The sequence below is a fragment of the Chiloscyllium plagiosum genome, unplaced genomic scaffold, assembly GCF_037043375.1.
Source record: "Chiloscyllium plagiosum isolate Xiang-an unplaced genomic scaffold, Cpla_swu_hap1 HiC_scaffold_33, whole genome shotgun sequence".
In the NCBI taxonomy this organism is placed as follows: domain Eukaryota; kingdom Metazoa; phylum Chordata; class Chondrichthyes; order Orectolobiformes; family Hemiscylliidae; genus Chiloscyllium; species Chiloscyllium plagiosum.
In genome coordinates, this window is record NW_028270171.1 from 10,991,851 (window position 1) to 11,018,293 (window position 26,443).

The 26,443-nt window shown below is 41.8% G+C and overlaps 1 protein-coding gene across 1 annotated transcript in view; it reads right to left on the reverse strand.

Annotated features, from left to right (window-relative positions):
- Positions 1-17,774: 17,774 nt before the first annotated feature.
- Positions 17,775-26,443, reverse strand: part of emc10 (ER membrane protein complex subunit 10) — a 44,976-nt gene continuing 36,307 nt past the window's right edge. Inside the window, exon 7 of the mRNA XM_043679655.2 lies at positions 17,775-18,375. Coding sequence (XP_043535590.1) covers positions 18,274-18,375 — 102 coding nt within the window. The 3' untranslated portion in view covers positions 17,775-18,273. The remainder of the gene's footprint in view (positions 18,376-26,443) is intronic.

Below are 26,443 nucleotides of genomic sequence, written 5' to 3' on the forward strand. Positions count from 1 at the left end.
GTTAAGGAGCCTGAAATAGTACAGAGTCACAACTCCCTGTACACTGTTGGAAAACATCCCTACTTTTATTTTCCATTTTCCTTACAATAAATGACAACATTCCATTCCCCTTCCTAATCATTTGATTTACCTGCATACTAATGTTCTGTGATTCATGTACTAGGGGATCCCTCTGCACTTTCAAGATCTGCAAGCTCTCACTATTTAAATAACATACTGCTTCTCTCTTCTTCCTGCCAAAGTGTAAACATTCACATTTTCCTGCATTATATTCCAGGCATAATGTTTTTGCTTTATCTATCACATCTCCTGGCAGACTCTTTATGTCTGTGCTTTTTCTCCGCTCATGGGATGTGGGCCTCTCAGGCTGGGTCTGCATTTATTGCCCATCCCCCTAGATGCCCTTGAGGTGGTGGTGGTGATGAGCTGCCTTCTTGGACTACAGCAGTCCACGTGCTGTCGATACACAAAGCCACTGGGGAGAGAAATCCAGGATTATGACCCAGCAACACTGAAGGATTTCCAAATATTTTCTCACTCTGCCTCTACATCATGGGGAGGCCTACTGGTATTGTTGTTGGACTGTTAATGCAGAGACCCAGATAATGTTCTGGGGAAATGGACTTGAATCCCACTACAATAGATGGCGGGATTTCTTTCAAGTCTGGAATTAAGAGTCTAAAGAATCCATTCTTAATGGTCAGGAAAAACCTCTCTGGTTCACTAATAACTTTTAGGGAAGAAACTGCCATCCTTACCTGGTCTGGCTTACATGTGACTCCAGAAACATAGTGATGTGTTTGACTCTGAATTGCCCTCTGGTCAATTGGGGATGGGCAGTAAATGCTGAGGCCTTCGTCCCGTGAATGAATAAAAAAGCATTAAGGCTTGAAATTGTCATGAACCTTGCCTTATGTCCTTTTCACAGCTTAACTTCCAATCCACCTTTGTGTCAGCAGGAAATATAGCAACCATATATTCAGTGAGTTCATCCACATCATTGATATAAATTGTAATTAGCTGACATCTCAGCATTACTCCCTTTGGCACTCCATTACTTAAAGCTTGCCAATCAGAAAATAACCCATTTATGCTTACTCTCTGTTTCCTGTTAGCTAGCTAATCCACTATGCATGCCAATATCGGACCTGTGCACAACGAGCTTTTTGTTTTGTGCAGCAACCTTTGATGTAGCTCCTTGTCAAATGCCTTCTGGAAATCCAAGTACACCACGTCAACAGACTCCTCTCGATCCATGTTCCTTCTTACTTTCTCAAAAAACTCTAATACATTCATCAAACATAATTTCCCTTTTCGAAACTATGTTGACTTCGCCTTGTTATAATAACAGTTTCCAACATTTTCCCTATGATAGATGTTAAGCTGACTGGCCTATAATTTCCTGACTGGCTTTCTCCCTCCTTCATTTCTTGAACAGATGCACTGTTTTCACCACTTTCCAATCTGATGGACTCTTTTCAAATCTAAGGAATTTTTGGGGGGAAAATTAAACCACTGCTCCTACAACTCAGCAGCCAATTACTTAAGGGACCTGAGACCTTAGGGTAAAATCTGTCAGGAGCTAGAGACTTCTCAGTTTTTGGTTCTAGTTCATTGTAAGTGTGGTCAGTTGTTCCCTGCCTTTTTCTCTTGATTTACAATTATTTCTGTGATTGGTTATTTGTATCTTCTACAATGAAGACAGGCACAAAGTATCTCCAGCACCTTCTGCTTTTAATTGCAAAGTATCTGTTCAATTCATCCATCATTTCCTAATTTTCCATTATTAATTTCCCCCCACTTAATTTGTAGGGAATCATTCATCTTATTGATTTGCTTTTTAAATGCCTATAGAAGCTCTTATCTGATTTTCTTCCTCCTTTTTTGTGTTTCGTTATGCTGTATTTTTATATTCTTTTTCAATTTCTGACCTTCTCCAAATCTTTGTGGAATTGTACGTTTTGTCTTTCAAGTTGATATTCTCTTCGACTTCCTTACAAACGCATCAATGTTGCATTCTTCACCTTGAGACTTTCTTTCTCACAGGAATGTATTTTTGCTGAGTGTTATGAAATACCTCTTTAAATATCTGCTACTGCAACTCTATTAAACCATCCCTTAATCTAACTTTTTCAGTTCACGTTAGTCAGTTCTATCTGCATGCCCTTTAATATTGCCCTTATTTAAATTTCACACTGAACATGTTATGATCAATACTACCTGAAGGAACCTCTACCGCAAGATCATTAAAAATTCTGTTTTGATGCACATTACCAGATCTAGTATAGCACTGGATCCAAAGAACATCATTATTGGACTTGAAATGTCAACTCTATTTCTCTCTCCACAGATGTTTTCAGATCTGCTGAGTTTCTCCAGCACTTTCCACTTTTTCTTCTGATTTCCTGCATCTGCAGTATTTTAATTTTATTATCTCAAAGGATCTGCCATAATTGGAATTCAATCATAGTAGGAGACTCCCATCGTGGTCAAGGTCACTCCCAGGAATCCCTGACTTGTTGTCTCATTCGGGAAGGCACCAAACACATTGAGGATTTCTTCGAGAATATTGAAGGGCAAAGTTGGGCCAGTGAAGGGTGCACACAACATCCCAATGAATGGTCTACCCAACCTTTTGAGCATCCTTCTGCTCCACCTCTCAGTCTGCAAATTGTGCGCTGAACTCATCAGTCATCTTAAAAATCACTGACATGGAGTGGAACGAATTACACTTAGTCCCATGAATCATAGAATCCCTATAGTGTGTGACAGGAGGCCATTTGGCCTTTTGAGTCCACACCGACCCAGGCCACCCCACTACCCTATCACTGTAACCCCATATATAGCATAACTAACCCACCTAACCTGCATATGCTTGGACACAATGGGCAAATTAACATGGCAAATCCACTTAAACTGCACATCCCTGGACACTATGGGAAATTTAGGATGGCTAACCCACCTAACCTGCACATTTCTGGACACTATGGGAAATTTGGCATGGCCAATCTGACCTAACCTGCACATCCCTGGACACTGTGGACAATTTAGCATGGCCAATCAACCCTAATCTGCATATCTTGAGACTGTGGGAGGGGTTATCATGTTCATCTTACATGTGATAGGTCCCCTGGTATGAAATAAGGCAGCAGTGCTGTTTCTGTTTGGTTATCCCCACACGGCGGCTAAAACTGAATGTAATTTTAGGGCCCTTTGAGGTGTATTGGTAGTGTCGGTACTTTCGAGTTGGTATATCTGAGTTCAAATGCCACCTGATCCAGACGTGGGTAATAACATCCCTGAACAACTTCATTAGAACATTGTGACTGTGGGAGGAAATGGCGACTGACCAAGAAGAAATGCCAGCCTGGACTAGATGGGCTGAGTAGCCTGTTCTTCTCTATACATTTTATGTTGAAAAAAACACTCTGAACATTGTGGGCTCCTGCATGGATTTTTTAAAATGCATGTACTGGCTTTGGGTCTAGAATAACAGGGTACAAACTGATTGCTTTGTCATCACAGTGGGAAGCATGGCCAGGGCGATTAAGGATGCTTAGTTGCCAGAGAGTTAAATATCAGAACACTTAGATGATTCCTTTCCCCATCAATCATTTAAATAACTCTGAATTAGTCATGAAATTAATCCACGCTAATTAAAAACCTACACAGAGGAGGTGAAGGTCACAGCAGTAAGGAGTGCTGAATTAGCTCAGGAATGTGCATCCAATTTCATCTACAGCCTGTCAGAGTGGCACTGGGCCTTTTCTACAGAGAAACAGTGACATGGACCATAGAATCTACCCTCAGAGGCATCTTAAACTGGCAGCCTCTATGTTTTACTTAAAAATACTTGCAAAATAATCTCAAATCCTCGTAAGCATGGTGCTAAACCCTCCTGCTCAGAGGGTTATTGTAAATGTCAGACTCTACTGTTTGTTGGTCTGTGTATTTTAAAGCACCTTACCTTCTGGGAGGCCATATGGAACGGAGAAATGAACTTACCAGACAACAGAGGATGAGCCAATTAGAATCTTGAGCCGGAAGCATTACATGTTCAAAAAAATAACAGTTTCTGAACTTTCAACAGTGCATGGACTGTGCAGACTTGCCCCAAGGATTCCAATTGTACAGGAGTAGAGAATTGTAATTATGACATCTCTTTGCCACTGTGTCAACTGCAAAGATGTAGGTAGTATTTTCTTTCATTGAGAAAGCCAGGTAGAGGGCAAGGCCCTAAGGGCAGGTCACTACTGTTGCTGAAAAATAAGCACAGGTGGATCCAAATGCTGCAAAATGGGATTAGAACAGTTAGGTGCTTGTTTTTGACTGACTTCGTGGGCGGACGGGCCTTTTTCTGTGCTGTGGGTCTCTATGACTCTACGAGAGGTATTGATTTTTAAAATAGAAGAAAGGAGTACTGTAGGAAGATCTTGAAGGGGGAAGAGGGGGAACTGGAGACGTGTAGGAGTTGAGGGAGGCAATTTCAGAGCATGAGGCTTATTTAGCTGAAGGCACAGCTTGGAATGATGGACTGGGGTGATGCCAGAAATCAGGAATGCGCAGCTCTGCTGAGGTTGTTCAGGTCTGGTACCGATGCTATTAACAAAAGCTATTTGAAATGGCAAATTAAGAACATCTCACAAGATGTACACTGGCCTAAGTGCAATTTGTCTCATGGTAAATTGGCACTTCATAAGAAATAAACTGGTAACAACACTCACTGTCCTTTAGGCTCAATCGAATGGTTAGTAAAGTTGACAGACACAATACAAATGCATCTCTTGGCTTTGCTAAGTAGACAGAGCAGCTATTTTCATCATTCTTTCTTCATTAGCCTGCTGATGCACCTCAGCCTCAGATCAGCTTCTTCTCAGTCAGACTCATTGTGTCATGAACCTTTTATGGGAGGTTAATACAGCTCTTTGACCTGAATTCAGCAAAGTTACAGCTTCAGTCCCTTCAAGGTCTGCAAGGCACAGTGTAAAAGCTGAGCATATAGGAAGCAGAAATCCCATACATCTTACACCAAGAGGAGTAAAGAATTTGGATTTATCTAATGTTGCATCGTGCCTCTTTAAATGCTTTGCAACCAACAGTTGCAAAGTTCAATCACCGTAGTTATGTAAAGCGAGACGGAGAGACTTACTGTATGGCACAATTGGATCATTTCCTATTTTCTTGTGTTGGTTGAGGTAGAAATATGGACTAGGAGATTAAAAATGGCCTTTTGCTCTTCTTTGAATGAAGTCATAGAATATTTTACGTCTTAAAAACAAAGCCCCAGTACAAATTCTCAGCAGAATCTTGCAGCAATGCATTGGGTGATGCTTGTCTTGTGTGTTTGTGTCTAAAAATGAGACTTAAATGCACCATTTGCCAATTTAAAGGAAAATAGGGCTGTCAATTTAACTAACTGAGAAACAGAATCAATGCAATGCTGAGTATCCAGAACACCCAAAATGTTACTCCATCTTTTCTTGTTCTCAATGTTTCTGGTTTTGTTCTGGATACTCAGCATCGCATTGATTCTGTTTGTCAGTTAGTTAAATTGACAGTCCTATTTTCCTTGAAGAGAAAATGAGGTCTGCAGATGCTGGAGATCAGAGATGGAAATGTGTTGCTGGAGAAGCGCAGCAGGTCAGGCAGCATCTAGGGAACAGGAGAATCGACGTTTCGGGCATTAGCCCTTCTTCAGGAATGAGGAAAGTTTGTCCAGCAGGCTAAGATAAAAGATAGGGAGGAGGGACTTGGGGGAGGGGCGTCGGAAATGTGATAGGTGGAAAAAGGTCAAGGTGAGGGTGATAGGACAGATTGGGGTGGGGACGGAGAGGTCGGGAAGAAGATTGCAGGTTAGGGAGGCGGTGCTGAATTTGATGGATTTGACTGAGACAGGCTGGGGGGAGGGGAAATGAGGAAACTGGTGAAATCCGAGTTCATCCCTTGTGGTTGGAGGGTTCCTAGCCGGAAGATGAGGCGTTCTTCCTCCAACCGTCGTTTCGCTGTGGTCTGACGATGGAGGAGTCCAAAGACCTGCATATCCTTGGTGGAGTGGGAGGGGGAATTGAAATGTTGAGCTACAGGGTGGTTGGGTTGGTTGGTCCGGGTGTCCCAGAGGTGTTCTCTGAAACGCTCCGCAAGTAGGCGGCCTGTCTCCCCAATATAGAGGAGGCCACATAGGGTACAGAGGACGCAATAGATGATATGTGTGGAGGTACAGGTGAATCTGTGGCGGATATGGAAGTTTCCTTTGGGGCCTAGAGGGAGGTGAGAGGGGAGGTGTGGGCGCAAGTCTTGCACCTCCTGCGGTTGCAGGGGAAGGTGCCGGGAGTGGAGGTTGGGTTGGTGGGGGGTGTGGATCTGACGAGAGAGTCATGGAGGGAGTGGTCTTTACGGAATGCTGATAGGGGAGGGGAGGGAAATATATCCTTGGTGGTGGGGTCCGTTTGGAGGTGGTGGAAATGACGGCGGATGATGCGTTGTACATGGAGGTTAGTGGGGTGGTAGGTGAGGACCAGTGGGGTTCTGTCCTGGTGGCAGTTGGAGGGGCGGGGTTCAAGGGCGGAGGATCGGGAAGTGGAAGAGATGCGGTGGAGGGCATCGTCGATCACGTCGGGGGGGAAATTGCGGTCCTTGAAGAAGGAGGCCATCTGGGATGTGCGTTTTTGGAAATAGAAAGGTCGAGGAAGGGGAGGGAGGAATCTGAGACTGTCCAGGTGAATTTGAGTTCGGGGTGGAAGGTGTTGGTGAAGTGGATGAATTGTTCCACCTCCTCGTGGGAGCACGAGGCGGCGCCGATACAGTCAGCGATGTAGCGGAGGAAAAGGTGGGGGGTGGGGCCAGTGTAGTTGCCCACTGGTCCTCACCTACCACCCCACTAACCTCCATGTACAGCGCATCATCCGCCGTCATTTCCACCACCTCCAAATGGACCCCACCACCAAGGATATATTTCCCTCCCCTCCCCTATCAGCATTCCGTAAAGACCACTCCCTCCGTGACTCCCTCGTCAGATCCACACCCCCCACCAACCCAACCTCCACTCCCGGCACCTTCCCCTGCAACCGCAGGAGATGCAAGACTTGCGCCCACACCTCCCCTCTCACCTCCCTCCAAGGCCCCAAAGGAAACTTCCATATCCGCCACAGATTCACCTGTACCTCCACACATATCATCTATTGCGTTCTCTGTACCCGATGTGGCCTCCTCTATATTGGGGAGACAGGCCGCCTACTTGCGGAGCGTTTCAGAGAACACCTCTGGGACACCCGGACCAACCAACCCAACCACCCTGTAGCTCAACATTTCAATTCCCCCTCCCACTCCACCAAGGATATGCAGGTCTTTGGACTCCTCCATCGTCAGACCACAGCGAAACGACGGTTGGAGGAAGAACGCCTCATCTTCCGGCTAGGAAACCTCCAACCACAAGGGATGAACTCGGATTTCACCAGTTTCCTCATTTCCCCTCCCCCCAGCCTGTCTCAGTCAAATCCATCAAATTCAGCACCGCCTCCCTAACCTGCAATCTTCTTCCCGACCTCTCCGTCCCCACCCCAATCTGTCCTATCACCCTCACCTTGACCTTTTTCCACCTATCACATTTCCGACGCCCCTTCCCCAAGTCCCTCCTCCCTATCTTTTATCTTAGCCTGCTGGACAAACTTTCCTCATTCTTGAAGAAGTCCTATTTTCCTTTAAATTGGAAAATGGTGGATAGTATGGCTGGTGTTTGTAATTTGCTTATTTTAAGCAAATCAAAAGCAGAAACATTGAGAACAAGAAAAGATGGAGTAACATTTTGGGTGCGCTACCAGGTTTTGTTCCGCTTAAAATAAGCAAATTACAAACACCAGCCATACTATCACCATTGCAGGTTTGTTCTGCTCTTTAATGATAAACCCTCTGCTGTGGTGAGCACAGAACCGATCCAGTTTGTAGCATCCACAAATTTGCATTACCTACCAGATGTGTAGATGAGATTGGAGAATGGTTTTATTCGTCATTGATGTGTACTGGAGGAGAGCAGACTTTCACACATTCCCTTGGATGTTTACAGAGTGGATTCACAATGTCAACTGAACGACGGTCTGCTTTCTCATTTTCACCGCTACTGGCCTGCCTTAAGTAAGAGAGCTGCAAGAATGCATTTCAGCTTTTGGTTCAGCACAATTAATCTAACCCCAATAGGGAAAATCACCATCGTCCTAAAAAAACTCTCATTAAAGAGAGACAACTGGTGATCAGATTAACCTGAGGGACGCTGTGCCTCAGCAAGGCTCAGAGGGCAGAATGTTCATGGTGAGCCCAGCTGGTATGGGAATTGAGCCTGCATTGTGTACTAACTATCCAGCCACTCTAGCTAACTATCCCATGAAATATTGCAGGGGCAGATTTCATTGTATTGGTAGAAAGTGAGGACTGCAAATGCTGGAGATAAAAGTTAAAAAGTGTGGTGTGGTGTGGTGTGGTGATAGGTCCCCTCCCACCACCTTATTCCAGATTCAGCCCTGCAACTTGGCACTGCCCTCTTTAACTATCCTACCTGTCCATCTTCCTTCCCACCCATCCTCTCCACCCTATCAATCTCACCCCCACCATCATCTACTATCGCATTCCCAGCTACCTTCCTCCCAGCCCCACCTCACTCCTATATATCTTTCAGCCCCTTTGGGCACCCCCCCACCCTCCACATTCCTGATGAATGGCTTAGGCTCGAAATGTTGATTCTCCTGCTCCTCGGATGCTGTCTGACTAGCAGTGCTTTTCCAGCGCCACCCTCTTTGACTCTTCATTGTACTAGTGGCCACTAACAGCCATTTGTGACCAGCTATTACTGAGATCCAAGTCATGACTTCCATTTCTGAAAACCAACCTTACCCAACAGCTGGGAGATTATGGGGCTATGACTGAAACAAAAATGTTTTCTCTACAACACACAACTAAGAACATCACAGGTTTTTAAAAAATTAATAATCTCAATTGTGCAAACTGTGACTAAATGTCAGAAGTTCCCCCTCTGAATCAGAGGATTGTGGGCTCAAGTCACACTCCAGAGGCATGAGCACTTACTCTGGGCTGACAGTCCAGTACCGCACTGTCAGAGGCACACTCTTTTAGATTAAATGTTAAGCCTGTTTGACCTCTCAGGTGGAAGTTAGGATTCCCAGTGCACTGGCCATTTTTATCCCTCAACACTGGAGCTAATTAGCCATACAGATGCACTACAGAAAGCATACTATCCAGCTGCATAACAGTCTGGTAACAGCATCTGCTCTGCCCAGGACCGTAAGAAACTACAGAATGGTGTGCACACAGTCCAGATCATCACGGAAGCCAACCTCCCATCCACTGACTCCATTTGCACTTCTCATTTCCACAGAAAGGCTGCTAACATCATCAAACATTTCTCACCCCAGTAATGCTCTCTTCCAACCTCTTCTGTCAGGCAGAAGATACTGACGGCTCGAACACATACACCAACAAGTTCAAGAATAGCTCCTTCTGAGCTGTTACTAGATGCTGATTGGACCTCTCTAATTTCAAATGTAATGTTGATTTTGCTTTGTGCACCTCCCGTGCAGTGTAACCTTGTATGCCTTGCTCTGCCTAAGCACCCTATGATCTGTTTGATCTTGTTTGCTATTATTTGCCTGCACTGCTCACAAGACAAAGCTTTTCACTGTAGTTAGGTATGTGACAACAATAAAATAAATCAAATCAAAAGTCATTTTCACACTGCTGCTGATGAGAGCTTGACATGAGCTACTTTCCTTAAATTTAGTGGATACAGTTACAGTTGTTACATCTAAAAGAATATTTAGACAGGTACACAAATAGGAAAGGTTTAGAGGGGTATGGGCCAAATGCAGGCAAATGGGACTAGTTCAGTTTGGGAAACCTGGTCAGCATGGACTGGTTGGAGCAGAGGGTCCACGCTTTATGACACTATCACAGCGCTTCAGGAGTATTTTATTGACTGTCAGATATTTTGGATACACTGAGATCATGAAAGGTGCTCTGAAAATACAGTTCTTGCCTTCTAACACTCTAACCATCAATGTTGTGTTGATTTCCAGTAACGCTGTTTATTTGAAATCATTAACATCAATTGTTAGCAGCCTGTAGCACCATCACAGAAGCTGACCAAACCTGCTCCCAAAATCAACCCCAGATTAACCCAGAGGATTCCAAACCACCTTCAGCTGCACCACCTCCTCCTCCAGGCAACAGGCCTCTATACTCTGAACAACAGGCATTTAAGTGGACATGTTTCAAACCAGAGAGATCCCCTACCCCCACCCCATCACAACATACATTCCTGCACCCCACCCTCGAGTCTAGGACCAGAGGGCATAATCTCAGAGTAAGGGGTTATCCATTTAAGGAGGAATTTCTTGCCTCAGAGGGTAGTGTATCTGTGGAATTCTCTACCACAGAGGGCTGCCAAGGCTGGGTCCTCAGATATATTCAAGATTGAGACAGAAATGCTTAATCAGTGAAGGAATCATGGATCATGGCATCAGGAAAGAAAGTGGAGTTGGGGATTATCAGATCAGCCTTGATCTCAAGTGAATGGTTGAGCAGACTTAATAGGGCGAATGGCCTATTTATGCTCCTGCATCTTCTGGTCTAATCCCCCAACTACCCGACAGGGCAGGCAAGTTTGCATTCAAACACACTGCTCTCACTATCTCCCTGATGGAACAAATCTAAACATAGAAAGTCTTCTGATGAAACTTGAGGATCAGTAAGGGCCAGAGGTCAACAATTACGTAGTGGGTTACTATTAACACACTGCACTTAATGATGTTACAGCAAATTTCAGTACAAATATAGCACTGAAGATAATTTCAGATATGTGCAGAATGTACTAAAGGCTCAAAATAATTCCAGCCTTAAGGCCAAAGAGTAACATTATTCCCAATTATCCAGACAACCTGTCAAATCAAGACACTCTCTCTGCACCTAGTTGTTAAGTATCCAAATTACTTTGCACTTTATCAGGCTTCAGCTCCTTAAACTTAAGACTAATAGTTCTCTGGTCAGGACAATGCTATTAACCCTCTCAAATACCAAGTGAACTCTACAGTCTTTAAATTAAACCAGAATAAAGCTTCTTCCAATGGTTTATTGATAAGATGGCAGAACTGCCTGGCTGTGCATCATAAATTGGATTTGATTCCCCAAAATGTATTTGCTCAGTGCATGCTGCCTGGCAGGAGGGGCCTCTGCATTGGATCTTAAGCTATGGTTCCAACTCCTGGTCACTAAGCAGTACCCTTGTTGGAAAACAAAGAATATAAAGTGGACAGCCAATTCTCTGAGATGAACCCGAGCGTAGAATCCAACTGTGATCCAACGTCTGTTACACACATTCCAACAACTTCACTTTCACCAATGAGAAAGGGAAATCAAGCAGTATACATGGAGACAGTGATCAATCAGATTCCTGCCAAACTGGAATTTAACCTCCATCTCGTTATGTTCTTGTAGGAAGGACACCTACTTTCACAAAGAACATAAACTAAATCAATAACATCAGGGAGACAGGCAGGAAAATCTGACAAAGGAGCTTTAAGAAGCTAAAACTGTCTCCTGTCAAGTCGTATAGGACTGGAGATCAGACAATTAAAACGGAGCAAAAGATCACTGCACAAAAAAATCAATTACTGGGGGCATAAAGTCAAGATAAGAGGCAGAAGGTTTCGACAAGATGCGAGGGAAAATAAATTTCACTCAGTGGGTGGTGGGAACCTGAAACCCACTGTCTGTAAACGTGGTAGCAACAGAAATCGCATAACATAGCAGTAAGTCACTCATTGGCAGTCCACCACAGATGAGGATGTCTCTCTTCCACTCTCAGGGTGAGTCCGTAGGTGGCTATACAGTCCGATGTGGTTACCATAGGCTCTGTTACACTTGGGGTGGAAGGTGGTCATGGGTCGGGGTGTGGGGCATTGGTGTGACTGTGTGCACCTTTCGCTGTTTCCACCAAATCCAGAGGTGCTCGCGCCTTCCTGGATGCTCCTCCTCCACCTGGACGGTCATGAGCCAGAGATTCCCAGGGGCCTGTGGGAATGTCACACTTCGCCAGTGAGGCCTTGAGGGTATCTTTCAACACTGAAGTATTTAGATGCGTGCTTGCAATGCCAAGGCACACAAGGCAATGGACCAACTACTGTGAGATGGAATTAGAATAGTTTGGTATTTGCTTTTGACCAGCACAGACTTGATGGGCCAAAGAGTCAAGTTCTGTGATCTCTATGACACCAAAAATGCAAGGGTGGACCTAGAGATATGAACACTGGTGACAGTTTAAGGCACTGTATTGAATCAGAGAGGAAATTGTATGCAGCAGCTAACCCACAGTAGAATCTGTTTCAAGAAGACACACGGGGTATATTCTCGATTCAGGACAGAAAATAAACAAGTATAACAGCTTGCTCAGTGAATCCAGAAAATAACAGCAGTTAACAAAAGATGTACTGCACCATTGTTATTTCCAATTCACCCTTCTGAGACATAACCTGTTGTTTTATAAGCATATAACATTGTTCTGAGTTAGAGAAACCATTTGCAAACATTGAGGGGCAAATTACACAATTAACAATGTACTTAACTTTACCTACTGGCAATACAAATATATCTTTTATATATATTAGGAATCTTTAATATATTAGATGAAATGTGGGAGGTCTTAAGTACGTTCATCAGCTTGTCACTCCACTATTTTTTACAAATGAAGGAAAAAGAAGATCAAGAGTTTAGCAACTGAGATCATTGACAAAGGAATTCCCTGAACAAAGGAGTTTGGGAATAAAATACAGCAATTTCATCGAGATATGTTGGTTTCTTTGTTTAATTAAACTAAAACAATTCAACTGACCAGACACATCCCAAAAGCTTTCACCAGAGACTAAGTATTACCAGTCTCCATTTTATGCAGCTCATTTGAAAAAAATCCTCTTAATCTAGCTGAGAAAGCAAGGCCCACAGGGGAATCCTCGTATGGATAGGAACAGTGCACCTGTACAGTTTGATTGCTAGAGATGTCATTCAAACAGTGGATGAGTCAAAAGGTGCACATTTTCAACCCATAACAACCCATACAAATTGCTGCTCTTGCCTCAAGTATTTAATAAGCTTAAAAATGTGTTGCTGGAAAAGCGCAGTAGGTCAGGCAGCATCAAAGGAACAGGAGAATCGACGTTTCCGGCATAAGCCCTTCTTCGGGCTTATGCCCAAAACATCGATTCTCCTGTTCCATTGATGCTGCCTGACCTGCTGCGCTTTTCCAGCAACACATTTTTAAGTTCTGATCTCCAGCATCTGCAGTCCTCACTTTCTTCAAGTATTTAATAAGCCTGGCTTTGGGAAGGATTGGATGAAAATAAAAAATATAGAGAAGGAATCTAGCACCTTTAACATAGTCCCCAAAACATCTGAAAGTTTTACATTCAATAAATACTTCATCTTAATGGGTCACAGTGTGAGAAGCAGGGCAGCCAAATTATATATTTAATTCATTCACAGGTTGAGGGCATTACCAGCTAGGCCAGCATTTATTGCCCACCCTGAGGGTTAAACCACATTGTCATGGGTCTAGAGTCACCTATTGGCCAGACCGGGTAAGGACGGCAGCTTCCTTTCTTAAAGGATAATAGTAAACCAGGCGGGTTTCTCCCCCCAACAATCGGCGTTGGTTTCATGGTCATCATTTGACTCTTAATTCCGGATTTTTATCAAATTAAAATTTCATCATGCCTGTGGCAGGATTTGAACTCTGGTCTCCAGAACACACCTGAGTTGCTGCTTTGAAAGTCCAGCAGTAATACCACCAAGTCATTGCTTTCCTTTATACACAGTAAGCTCCCACAGACAACCATGCAATAATGACATGAAAATTTGTTCTTTTTTTGTGATATAGGTTGAGGGGGAAATTGTGACCAGGGAATACTGACAGATTTTACATCCAACTAAAAGGGCAGATGGGTTTCTGGTTTAACATCTCATCTGAAGGATGGTACCTCAAACAGGGCTGCACTGTCTCAGTACAGTATCAGGATGCCAGCTGGATTGCACGATCAAGTTCTCAACAGCAGGATTTGTTACTACAAGTTTCTGATTTAGGGGTGAGAGTGCCACCACAAACACTTTGGTTTCAATGGTGGTAGATGTAGCCAGTCAAAATCCTAATTGCTACGTCTAGTGATTGGGCACGTTTCCTGTTTCGGCAAGATTCAATTATCCCGAGCACAATGTAGAGCATCACTTGGACTCCTGACTAGATGCAGCGAGGGTAAACGCCACATATATCAACTGTTCTTTAGGATTCTGCTCATTTGGCTATTCTGCACATAATCAGGGACACTTGTGAGAGAGCAGGCTCTGCACAAAAAACATTGCAGTTGACTCCAATCCCCTTCTCAGCCAACATCCATTTTTTAAAAAAATTATTTTTAATGATTTTTTTTTACATAAAAATGTAGGAGTCACTGGCTGATCCAGCATTTACTGCCCATGTTTAAACTGTCTTGTAAGCGAGTCGTTTGTCAGACCCCTTCAGATGGCAGATAAGAGTCAGCCACATTGCCGTTGGTCTGGAATCACTTGTCGGCCAGAATTTCCTTCCTTAAAGGTCATTATTGACACTCAATGCTCACCATTAGACAAAACCTTTAATCATATCCCTGAAATACTTTTTCTTTGATGTTTTTACTCAACTTCTTTTTAAAAATCAACGTTGGAATCTGCTACAACCAGCAATTAGACATTGTATTACAGATCACAACTTATGGTTCATTTGCCAATTATGTGAAATTGGTGTCCTCTGGTTATTGACCCTCTTGCCAGTGGAAATAGCTTCTTCCTACTCAGTCTAAAAATAATTTTAAGCACCTCAAACTTTGCGTTCAGTTAGAGTTGAAGTAAAATCCAAGAATGAAAAGCCTTATCAATTTTTTTTTGTTGCCTCCACAGGTCCAGACATGCTGACGCCAATTGGAATAAGCCAAACATTACATGCCTGCAATTCAATCTGAAAGGAGGGCACAGTTAGAGGCTGTTTGATGCCACTTCTCCCAAGTCAGCAAAGGCACTTTTTAAAAAAATACATATTCACTCAGGGAACATGGGTATCACTGACTGTCTCCAGTTACCCTCAAGAAGATGGTGGTAAATTGACTTCTTGAACTGCTGCAGTCCAGATGCTGCAGGTTAACCCATTATACCACAGAGAAAGAATTCCAGGATTTTGACCCAACAACAGTGGAGGAAAAGCAATAAATTTCCAAGTCAGGAGGGTGAGTGGCTCAAAGGGTAACTTACAAGTGGATGGTGCTACCATGTATTTGCTACCCTTGTCCTTCCAGATTGAAGTGGTCCTGGATTTTGAAGGTGCTGTTTAAGGATTGTTGGTGAATTTCTGCAGTGTATCTTGTAGATGGTACACACTGCTGCCAATGACCGTCGGTGGTGGAGGGAGTGGATGTTTGCAGATGTGGTGCCAATCAAGCAGGATGCTTTTTGCCGAATGGCGTCAAGCTTCTCGAGTGTTGTTGAAGTGACTTCTATCCAGACAGGTTGGGAGTATTTCATCATACTCTTGTGTCTTGTAGCTGGTTGACAGGCCTTTGGGAGTCAGGAAAGGAGTTGCAGTATTTCTAGCCTCTGACCTGCTTTCATGTTCATATGGGAAGTTCACTTCATCTTCTGGTCAATGGTTACCCCCAGAATGTTGACAGTTTGGGATTCAAACTTTCAAGCTCCAACAGAATCATCCCTCATTCTTCTAAGCTCCACCAAATAAAATCATAACCTGCTTAATTATTATTGATATGTCAACCCCTTCATCCAGACATCAACCTCATCAATCACTTTTGAACTGTCTCCAGTGCTAGCATATCCTTTCTTAAATACAAGAGCCAATACTATACACATTACTCCAGGTGCAGCCTCACCAATACCTAATACAGTTGTTACAAGCCTTCCCAGCAAGCCATTAATATAACTCGTAGATAACAGAGGCCCGAGGACTGATTCTTGTGATACTCCACGAGAACTATATTTCCAACGTAAAGACCCATTAATCCCAACTCTGACTTCTGCATCGAAAAGTGTGGTGCTGGAAAAGTACAGCAGGTCAGGCAGCATTCGAAGAGCGAGATAATCAACATTTCGGCCATAAGCCCTTCATCAGTAATGACTTCTGCACGTTGACCAATCCTCAATTCAAGTTAATACATTACACTGAATACCTATCTTGTTCCTATCTTGTACAGTAATGTTTCATGTAGCGTGTCATTAACTGCATCTAAAATCCCAATACACTACATCTACAGGTTGCCTTTTATCAATTTTACTTGTTAAATCGTCAAAGAACACTTAGCAAATTTGTCAAACAGGATTGCTCTTTCACAAAACCATATTGGCCCAGTTTGATGGTATTATTTTTCTAAACGGCCTGATATTTCTTCCTTCATTATGGGCGTTGGCATTTTCCCAATGAGAATAAGACAACATAATATAGGAGAATATAATCACTCCATTGGTATAATCATTGAAACTAATTATTGCATCTATGAAAAGGTCTTAAAAGAGTCAAATTTCTACTGAACTGCACCAATTGTCTTTCTATTTCACTTGAATTCACTGCTGAATAAAAAAAGGCAATGCTTCACAGCTATATATCGAAGAGAAACAGCTAAGCAAGATATTGTCACATTCAAGGGTGCACATGGATGGCAGATGAAGAATACTCAGATTTGGTTGCAATGCACTTAGGTACTCATGTCAACACCTGCCATTTCCGGTTTACATAAGTGACAACTGCTTGGGTGGCCTTGTGGAAGGATGCACGTTGTTTTCCCCAACATTTTTAAGTGGGTCAGAAAAGAAACACTTGCAATCTTATATCAGCATAAAGTGATAAGACAGCAACATAAAGGTGGTTAAAATGGGGTCCCAGATGACAGCATCAAAACACATGGCAGTTCACTTCAAATTTTGAAAACATAAGAACTAAGAGCAGGAGTAGGCAATTCAGCCCCTCAAATCTGCTCTGCAATTTGATACAATCATGGCTGATCTCATCTGGGCCTCAAGTCCACTTTCCTGCCTCATATCCACAGTCCTTCAAACCATTATTTGTCAAACTCCTCTTTGTTCAATTGTGCTTTGCAGATTACTATAGTATTAGAAAATGCTTAATTGCACTTAAAACTTTTGTCAGGTCGTCCAAAGGATTTGTTCTTTAAAAGAAGGGACTTAGAATCAGTCTGCTGATTATCAACTCCTAAGGGCAAACATCTCAGATACATATACATATGCACTTTTATCAGGAGTCACCACAGCAGTAGAAACATTAGCTAATTACCCTCCTAACTTTGGGTTTCTGAATCTAACTGGAGCGCTCCTCTTGCCAACCCAATTCAAAAAGGACTGTGCAAGAAATGACTTCAGACAATTCAACCTGGTGCCACAAATTTTGCATTAAAAAAACACTGCAGTTCAAAATGCATTTGCGGTTGGATATCCACTGACTGGACAATTGAAGCATAATAGTGAGAATTTTAATCACATGTTGGATGGGTGATAACCAGCTTGCTCATTTAAGACCTGCAGCACTTGTGTTTATAGTACTTGAAGTCAATGCCAGCCAAAAAATTGAGATGAGGAATCTGAATGGGTACGAAGTAGTTTTAACTTAACCAATGTAAAAAAATAAATAATTTGTTGATGACAGCAGAACAAATTTGCAGTCATGACCAATCCATCAGAAATTTCCATTTATTATCTCAAGACTCTAAAATGAAATCAAAGACTTGAGTTTATTTGTACATATGCACAGTGGACATCATGCCTGTTGCAACTGGTAGTGCTTAAATATTTCTAACAATTTAAAATCTGTCTCCCTATATCTGTTAATGTGCAGTAGAGGCTGCACAGCTTCAACTCACACTAGTTTTTCACTAACCTTATTTCAATCACAGTGTGGTGCTGGCAACTAGTGGCAGGAATGGGGTTCTGCAGCAACAAGGCATGGAATTCTAACACTGACAAATTCATTTTTTGGAAAAATCACCAATGTTTATCTGACCTGTTCATATTTGTCCATTTGTGGTTTGGAGATTATTAGTTTGGAAAGTCCCAAGTCCTGAGAACATTAATTCAATCTTTGTCCAGCAAATATGACAATATTAGTTGTATTTACAACATGAAGCACTGTCAATAGGAAAATGTTGATAAGATGTTTTCTCTCTGCTGCACACATCATCTTCCACCTCCACCTGAACCGCCACCACTGCCTCCTCCATTGGGATCCTGAGCACCCGACATCATCAGAAAAATCACAATGGGGACGATATACATCCACTGTTAAAAAGGAGAGAGAGAGAGAGAAAGAAAGAGAGGTCAACTCTGAATTCCCAAATGATAAAAAAAATTCACTTGTCCCTGCAATGAAGGAGATCCCAACTGCTCAACAATACAAAAAGACTGTGCACAGGGCCCATTTGTAAACAATGCGACATTCACTTTACAAACTTTATTTAGCAATTTAGTTTAAAAGTACGGCAAAAGCTATAGCCTTAGTGAGGGCAAGGCAGCATGGTCCAGGCACAGGTTAATGAGCTGGATTACCACAAAAAATAAGCAATTCTCAAATGAAATTATCCTTCCACTGCTCACAAAATGCTGCAAAGATGAATGTTGCACGCATTGTGTTTTAAGGTCAATAATGAGAAAATTACTGTTGCTTTCACTCATGAAGGCTTGAAAAACACCTTCATCTCAACCCTGAATGTGCCAGCTGTCAATTGGCAGCAATAGTGGCAGCCCCTTGGGAATACTCAGCCATTCTATAGGCATAAACCAGCCACTAAAGGGAAAGATTTTCCATCCCTGCATGATTTCAATCACTTGAACAATAAAACAAGGGAAGCAATATCAGGAAGCCTACTGGATTTCCCACTGTCTAAATTAAATCATTAATAGACTGAAATCAGGTAAGCTCCTTTCCTTGTATCTAAACCTTTCACCCAGTTTTCCTCAGCGTACTGCATCCATACATTTCAATACAGATAGGTGCAGAAGCAGGAAATCCAGTGCCCTAAGTATTGTCAGCCTATCTCACTTTGGAAATTTTCACAGTCAAGTCTAACTTAACCTGGAGGCACTAGTCAAAAACAGCCACTCCGACGACAAGAGTAACTTGACAATGATCTGAAGGAGGAAGCTTGGGTAATTTTCTTCCCCTCTCCTTCGCCACTGACTCATTGACAAACTGCAACTCAAATGATTATGCCACCAAAGACCAGAGCATAAACTTGGGTCCTTCTGCTCTAAATGGCTTAATTCCACTTTGAATGTTACAATTACCCACTATAGGGTGGGGGAATGTTATGTGGAAAATTTATGGGCAGTCTCACAATTTGAAACATTACAATGGCGACATTGTTAAGCTAACAGCTTGTAACAGATTGGTAATTGGCATTTCACATCAATTTAACAACATAGATCATAGATCCACATTTTGGGGAGGGGGGGTAAACACAGCTCTCGGCAAAAGGATCTTATGGTGCAGTAGTGGCATCTCTATCTGTGGGTTACAAGGTTCAGGTTCAAGACCTACCTGCCCTGAGTGTATCTGAACAGTGCCTTAAATGAGTTTTTAATCCTCAGTTTTACATCAGATACAGGCTCATTGGCCTTCCAAGCCAGTTTTTCTCCTCCCAAAGAAACAGTATTTACCAATTTGTTATTTGATGTACTTTCTTTTTAAAAATAAGATGGTCCTGATGGCAAGCATTTTCTTTTAAATTTGTTAAAGTCTGGATGATAGAACGGTTTAGAAGATGTTGCTTTGCTGCGTAGTATTATAGTTGAACCTACAGGTTGAACCTGCTCATAGTAACCTACAGCAGTGGCAAATTCGAGACTGTTAACAAAAGTAAAAGTCAAATTCTTGTACTAATTATCAGGAAAAGGATAGATTTGTAATGAATTTAAACTCAATTTGAATTCAAGAACAAAGTATTATGCAGCAATAAATTACAAAAGCTGCAGATCTAACTATGGTGTTGTCAGTACAAACACGATTTAAATCAGTCTCCCAATTCAAATTACACCACCACATGACTCTCGTGGCTTTCATTCAATATATTTCAGAGGTTACTTCAAATTACATTTGCACATAATCCCCAAGGTAAATGGCTAACACAGGATTTAAAATGCTGCTGACAAGTAACAGTATTCATACTGAATGCTGTGACGACTGAAAGACCTTTCACAGCTTCCATATCTTATCCACTTTCTTCATCAGATTGTTTCAGCAAATATTCAAGAGATTTCTGTATGATCTTCCACAGTATTCCAGGTCAAGATGAACCGGGTTTCTTTCTTTCCCTGATCCAATTAAATCTAATCTAATCTAATCTAACAATGATGGCCAGATAGGTTGCTGCACCCCACACACGGCTCCAAGCATTAATGGACAGGCAGACAGCCTATAACTAAGTTACTAGTGTATAATCAATCCTTAAGTTCCTTATGTTACCACTGAGGAGACAGCCTGGGTATCCATCACCTTGGATCTTAGGTAACCTCTAATGGTCTGTAACTGTGCATTCAGGAACTTCGAAGAAGCAATAAAGGAGCACAAAGAGACAATGTTTCATAATTTTATAAAAGTCTCTGAATCAAGTTAATTTTTTAAAACCTTATTCAAAGTTTTATTTCTTTCTAACCCTCCTCTCTTGGATAATCAATTGGTTCTTGAGCATTAGATGCCTTCCATCAAGAACATCAATTTCCACTCTTAACATTTGGCACAGTGTTGGCAGCTTGACCACTGAGGGTATTACAGCCAGGCTCTACTTACCAAATGTGGCGGTTTTATTTTTCTTTTCTTAGCCCTGAGGTTAATTAAACAAACTAATAGCTGTTCCAGCTGACTGAGCACAAGCAGAAATCAAAACTGGGACCCTCCGGTGTCTCTAACGTTCAATCTTGCCTGGGAGATCTAATTTCCCAGTTTGAATTGAAATGATCCTACGGTGAAAGGGGTTTTGACTGAAATCCAGTTTAGGACACAAACTTCTGCTATTCCCAACTGGTGGACAATGGAAATAACTCTGGGACACAGGGCCAAAGATAGACTATAAATGGGAACAAAAAAAGGAAGACATGGACACAATGGTGCAGTAAATAAGTGAGGGCGATCATGAAGGAAGTCATGACTTAGGACTGTGAATAAGTTATCAAAAATCTCTAAGGTATTGGCCTTGGCTAAGTAGTAGTGCTTTTGCCTTTAGTGACAAAACAGGTTGAAATACCACTCCAGCAGCTTTGGCACATAACTGAACATGGCAGCGAATGCTGAATTATACGAGGTGCCGTTTTTTTTGACTGTGACATTATCCCAAGATCCCATGACAATATTTGAAGGACAGCACAAGAGTTCTACTGGCATGCTGGGCAACATCTGACCATCAAGAAAAACGATCAGAAACAGATTATCTGCCCATGTATCTCATTACTGTTTATGAGATTTTTCTATGCATATATTGACTACTGTGATTCCTTACATTACAACACTGATTGCACTTCAAAATAAATGAACTTCACGGGCTGTAAAACGCTCTGGAATGCCCTGAGGTCCCAAAAGATTCTGCGTAAATTTAAGCTCTTTCTTTCAAAACAAAGCGCACACCAAACAACTCTTCCCAGCAATGAAAATGATGCTAATGTCAGGAATATTCTAAGTGCAATGAACCTACTCTGGCATTCATCCTTTTTTTTGTATAAAGTACATTGAGAAATAATTATATTTAAAGGCTCCTGAATCAAGTCTTCTAAATCCATTTCATCAGGAGAATAGTAAAGGAGATATACTTCTGGCAATGTCAGCCAAGATCATCCTTTATCATGCCACTGCAGCATTTTATTAGCTTTCAGACAGGCCACTTATGTTTGATTGCTGACTTTCCTCCTTTCTTCACTCCTGATGGTATCAACTCCTTGCTGGAGGTGCATGATTCCATAGGGGCCAGCTGCCCTCCACTAGCTCAGTCAGGCAACTATTTGTCACACTGAAGCCTGGTTACTAAGTGCTGGCAGGCAGGTTTTGGCTGTGGAAGCCTTGCGAGCCTTCTTTCTTTAGAATGTGGAGCAAAAGCAGGGGTGCTCAAACCTCCCACCTAACCAGAGGGCACTGAAGCCATTTGCAACATGCCCAACCGCTGCCAAGGATGAAATCTGCTCAATTAAGACAGACTAGGAATCCAACCAGTTACCTTCTACCCTTTAGTTCAGTGCTACACTAGACCATCAAGCTGTTTTGCTTTTATTCAGTCTCTGCTGGTTTTGATTCTGCTATTGCTATTTACATTCCCGCACCTCAGTACCTAAACACAACAGGAGATCAATGTTTTAACTCAACTAATATTTGACAAAGCTTTTTCCCCAAGAAAGAAAAGGAAAATTATAGATTTTCTGCAGCTCTTAGTGTATATCTTCAGACTGTGCTGTCAAAATCTCCCTAGGAGATTAGGATAAGGGTTCTTAATCTTCTTGAGCACCAGCAGGGCAAGCAAAACCACAAGATTCACACAAAGCTGTGTGAACTAAACATAAATGCAACAGACCACCCCAATCTCCTGATCAGCAGGTCAACCAAAGAAACCACGTGCTAATCTTCATGTTGCGATGACAGATAAATGAGAGATAGTCACCACTGACCAAAAGACAAGTGCATCAAGCTCTTGCAAGTAATTAAATTATAAATGGCAATGAAAGAAGAACAGTTTACTAAAAGGAAATCTAAAAACATAAAACTGTTACTTATGAAATAATGTTACCACAAAGGTGTCAGATTGTTATAAAAACCTAACTGGTGTACTAATCCTTTCAAAGAAAGTGAGGGCTGCAGATGCTGGAGATCAGAACTGAAAATGTGTTGCTGGAAAAGCGCAGCAGGTCAGGCAGCATCCAAGGAACAGGAGAATCGACGTTTCGGGCATAAGCCCTTCCTGAAGAAGGGCTTATGTCTGAAACGTCGATTCTCCTGTTCCTTGGATGCTGCCTGACCTGCTGCACTTTTCCAGCAACACATTTTCAGTACTAATCCTTTAAAGGCTCACTCCTTACTTGGTCCAGTTTAAATTTGATTCCAGTTCTATGACAAGATGATTAATTCTTAAATTGCCCACTGAAGAGGCCTATCAAGCCACTCACCTGTACCAGATTTGCCAAGTGTTTTGGCTAATCAGGATAGGCAATAAATTATAGTTGTGCCAAGGATGACCACATACAAAGGCCAATGTTTTAAAAGAAAGATAAATTACATCCAATTCCATTTTAAAACATTAACTATAGGAATCTGGCCAGCTAAAGAGAATTCCTCCAATAAAACCTTCCATTATCTATAATAAAACTCTAACTATAACTTGTGGAAAGGGAACAGCTGGAACTTAAGTCTTGTGATGTGCAATGAAATTTTCTTATGAGGTCATTCCACTCTATACACCTAGACTCAATTCATTCCAAGTGGAGGAGAGAATCTGGTGGGGCCAAGCAGGGAGTTAACATTAATTTGATAACATACTTTCCAGATCAAATTTGATATCTGAACATGACCATGAACATGTTTTTCTTCAATACAAAACGTAATATTTTGATTAAAAAAAACACCCAATTCAACTTAAAACAGTTAAAACCAACCTGTCCAGACTTCCCTTTAAGTACTACAAAGATCCTGCTTCCCCAGCATTAAACACCACCTTTCTCATCAACCCACAATAAAATACTACATATCTCCCACTCTTTGACCCAAGTCCACAATTCCGCACAAACTAAGATGATGACCAATTGAAAGGCCAAGGAAGTCATTAATCCTTTCATTTAAAATAAATATTACCACCTTCTCTTCTTGAGAATCACTATTTTTGGTGTCTCTATAAATGTACTGCTCTGCATTTCACATTCGATGAACATCCTTGGCTGATTTTCATTCTTTGGGAATACATTATCTCAACTGTGACTATTCCCACCGTTCACCCAACCTAAATCTTTAAGATATTACAGTGGAAATGACCTAAAGTGATTCAGGTTGAAAAATGGTCTTATAAATCGAAATCCCCACATGCATCAGACTTGTTTCGGCCATTCTTCATGTTTTGGTCGATTAACAACCACAATGCACATATCAACCATACATGACACTATCCTCTCACATTCACACCACTTAACACATTAATTTCTAGCAGCTGTCATGGACTGACAACCAGAATCAGGAAGCAGAATGGATTTCTTCCAAGGAGGACCAGGGGAATCAAGGACACCTAACAATATTCTGGTCGAAACCAAGTTACTTGGCATGCTCCAAAAATACGAATCTGGGATTTTCCAAGTCCATGAGATTAGCCCATTTGACCGAAAATGTCATTAACTGTTTTCTTAAACAAAAAAAGTGGTAATGCTGACAACAGGTGGACATATGTCCACCTTGTGGTGTAGCAATATTGGTACGCAGGGAGAAAGAAAGTTTTTAAAAAAGTTATTGTGCCTTATAACAGTTGCTTGTAATTGTAGACACCAGTTTTTCAGTGGAACACCCTCTATCATTAGTTGCTTACAAGATCCCAAAAAATTCCAGCGTTAATCAAACTTCAATATTTTGTCCAATCTGCGAGGTCTAGATCATTGTCCAGAGCAGAGTTATTGTGAATAAGTCAGTGTCTCACAGCTTGGCAGGGAGTTTGGCAGGCTAACTGAGGAAGATGTCCCAGTCAAACCCAATTGTGTGGTCACCGATTGCTGCATGTGCATTTTGCAGATCAAGTCACCAAAGACATGTGACTGTGTTTGATAATTTAACCAGAGAAGATTTTGCCAAGACGTGCAGTCACTTGCAGAGTCATCAGCCCTATGCTAGCATTCAATCAATCCTACATTGCTGAGTCCATCAATTCTCTCTCCCAACAGACTGAGTGACTCTCAGTCATACAGGGTTGCCTCAGCATTGCTACAACTCAGTGGTACTGTGGTCAAAGGAGTAAAGCGGTCAAATGAGTGCACACAAACTTTGCATTAACTGGATTCGTTTGGATCAATCTGAAAGCAGCGTTTTTGATTCAAACAGAAATAAATTTAAAGGAGAAATATGAGACTGCAAGTGATAAACAAACTATTCAAGGTCAAATGATATTTGAGATTTGGGAAGCTCCGATAAGTGAAGTACAGTAAACAATTGCAAAACAAAATCAAAATGAATCAGTACTTATGTCATGTGACTAAAGCCACAGGGATAATTGGTATTTTCTTTTGGAGAGCAGTTCAGATCCTTCATGGAAAGCACGTCAAAGAGATCAGTTGGCTTTCCCCATTTCAGGCAGTCTCTGAACTGATAGAAATTTAATTTACACGAACAGTTTCTAGGGTATGTCGTTGCACAGTGCAAAAACAATCTGGAGATAGGTGCTATTAACATGCAATGAACGCTTTCACATTGCCAGGAAGTAAAACACTCCTTTGGGTGGTAGGATTGTACCTGTTCTATTGGTAACAATCATCATTAATGTTTGTCTAAAGACAGAAGTCTCTCAATGGACAAGCTTCTGAAAAATACGAGCTTGCTGTTCTGATGCTAAAAGAATCTAAAGATGGGGCTGAGACTTCAGACATAAAAAGGGAAATACAACCATTTGACCTTTGAGAAAATGGATAGTGCCTTGCTGGTCACTGTATACATTCTGAAACACTTGGGAACCACCATTACTTTGCAGACATCAGGCTTGTGCTCCTAGTTCCTGAGGCACTTTGACAGTATTTGTAACCATGAGAAAGATGGCCCCGCCCAGAATTAAATGCCATTGCATAAATAAAAGAAAAATACCAGCTCATCAAATTCAAAAGTACGATAGCACAATATATTATGCATTCGTGAGGCAGCATTTCTGAAGCTCACCATGTATCACTGAGTTTACAGCATGCAGCTTTTACTGAATCTCTTCCTCACTTTTCACCAATATAAATCCCAGAACATCTCAACCCATTCTATTGCAAACTTTACAAATTGCAGTACTTCTAGAAATACAGCTGTTAGATGCAAAACCCATCACCTCACAAATATTCTCCAAATCACTGCACAAAATCCCATCCTTTCTTCCACTTTCCAAATTTCTCTTGAAGATGCTAAATTAGACTGAGTATGTTTGCTTCCATGGTGACCATCAGGTACCTGTCTAAAGCTTGGCAGTGAGTTTGGCAGGCTAACTGAGGAAGATGTCCCAGTCAAACCCAACTGTGTGGTCACTGCATTTTGCAGATCAAGTCACCAAAGAATCTGATGGAAGTTTTACATTCTCCATCCAAGAGTCACTGAAGCCAACAGTATAGAGCTACTTTTCAAAAATTCTTTACCGCTGTTTGAAGAAAACATTTC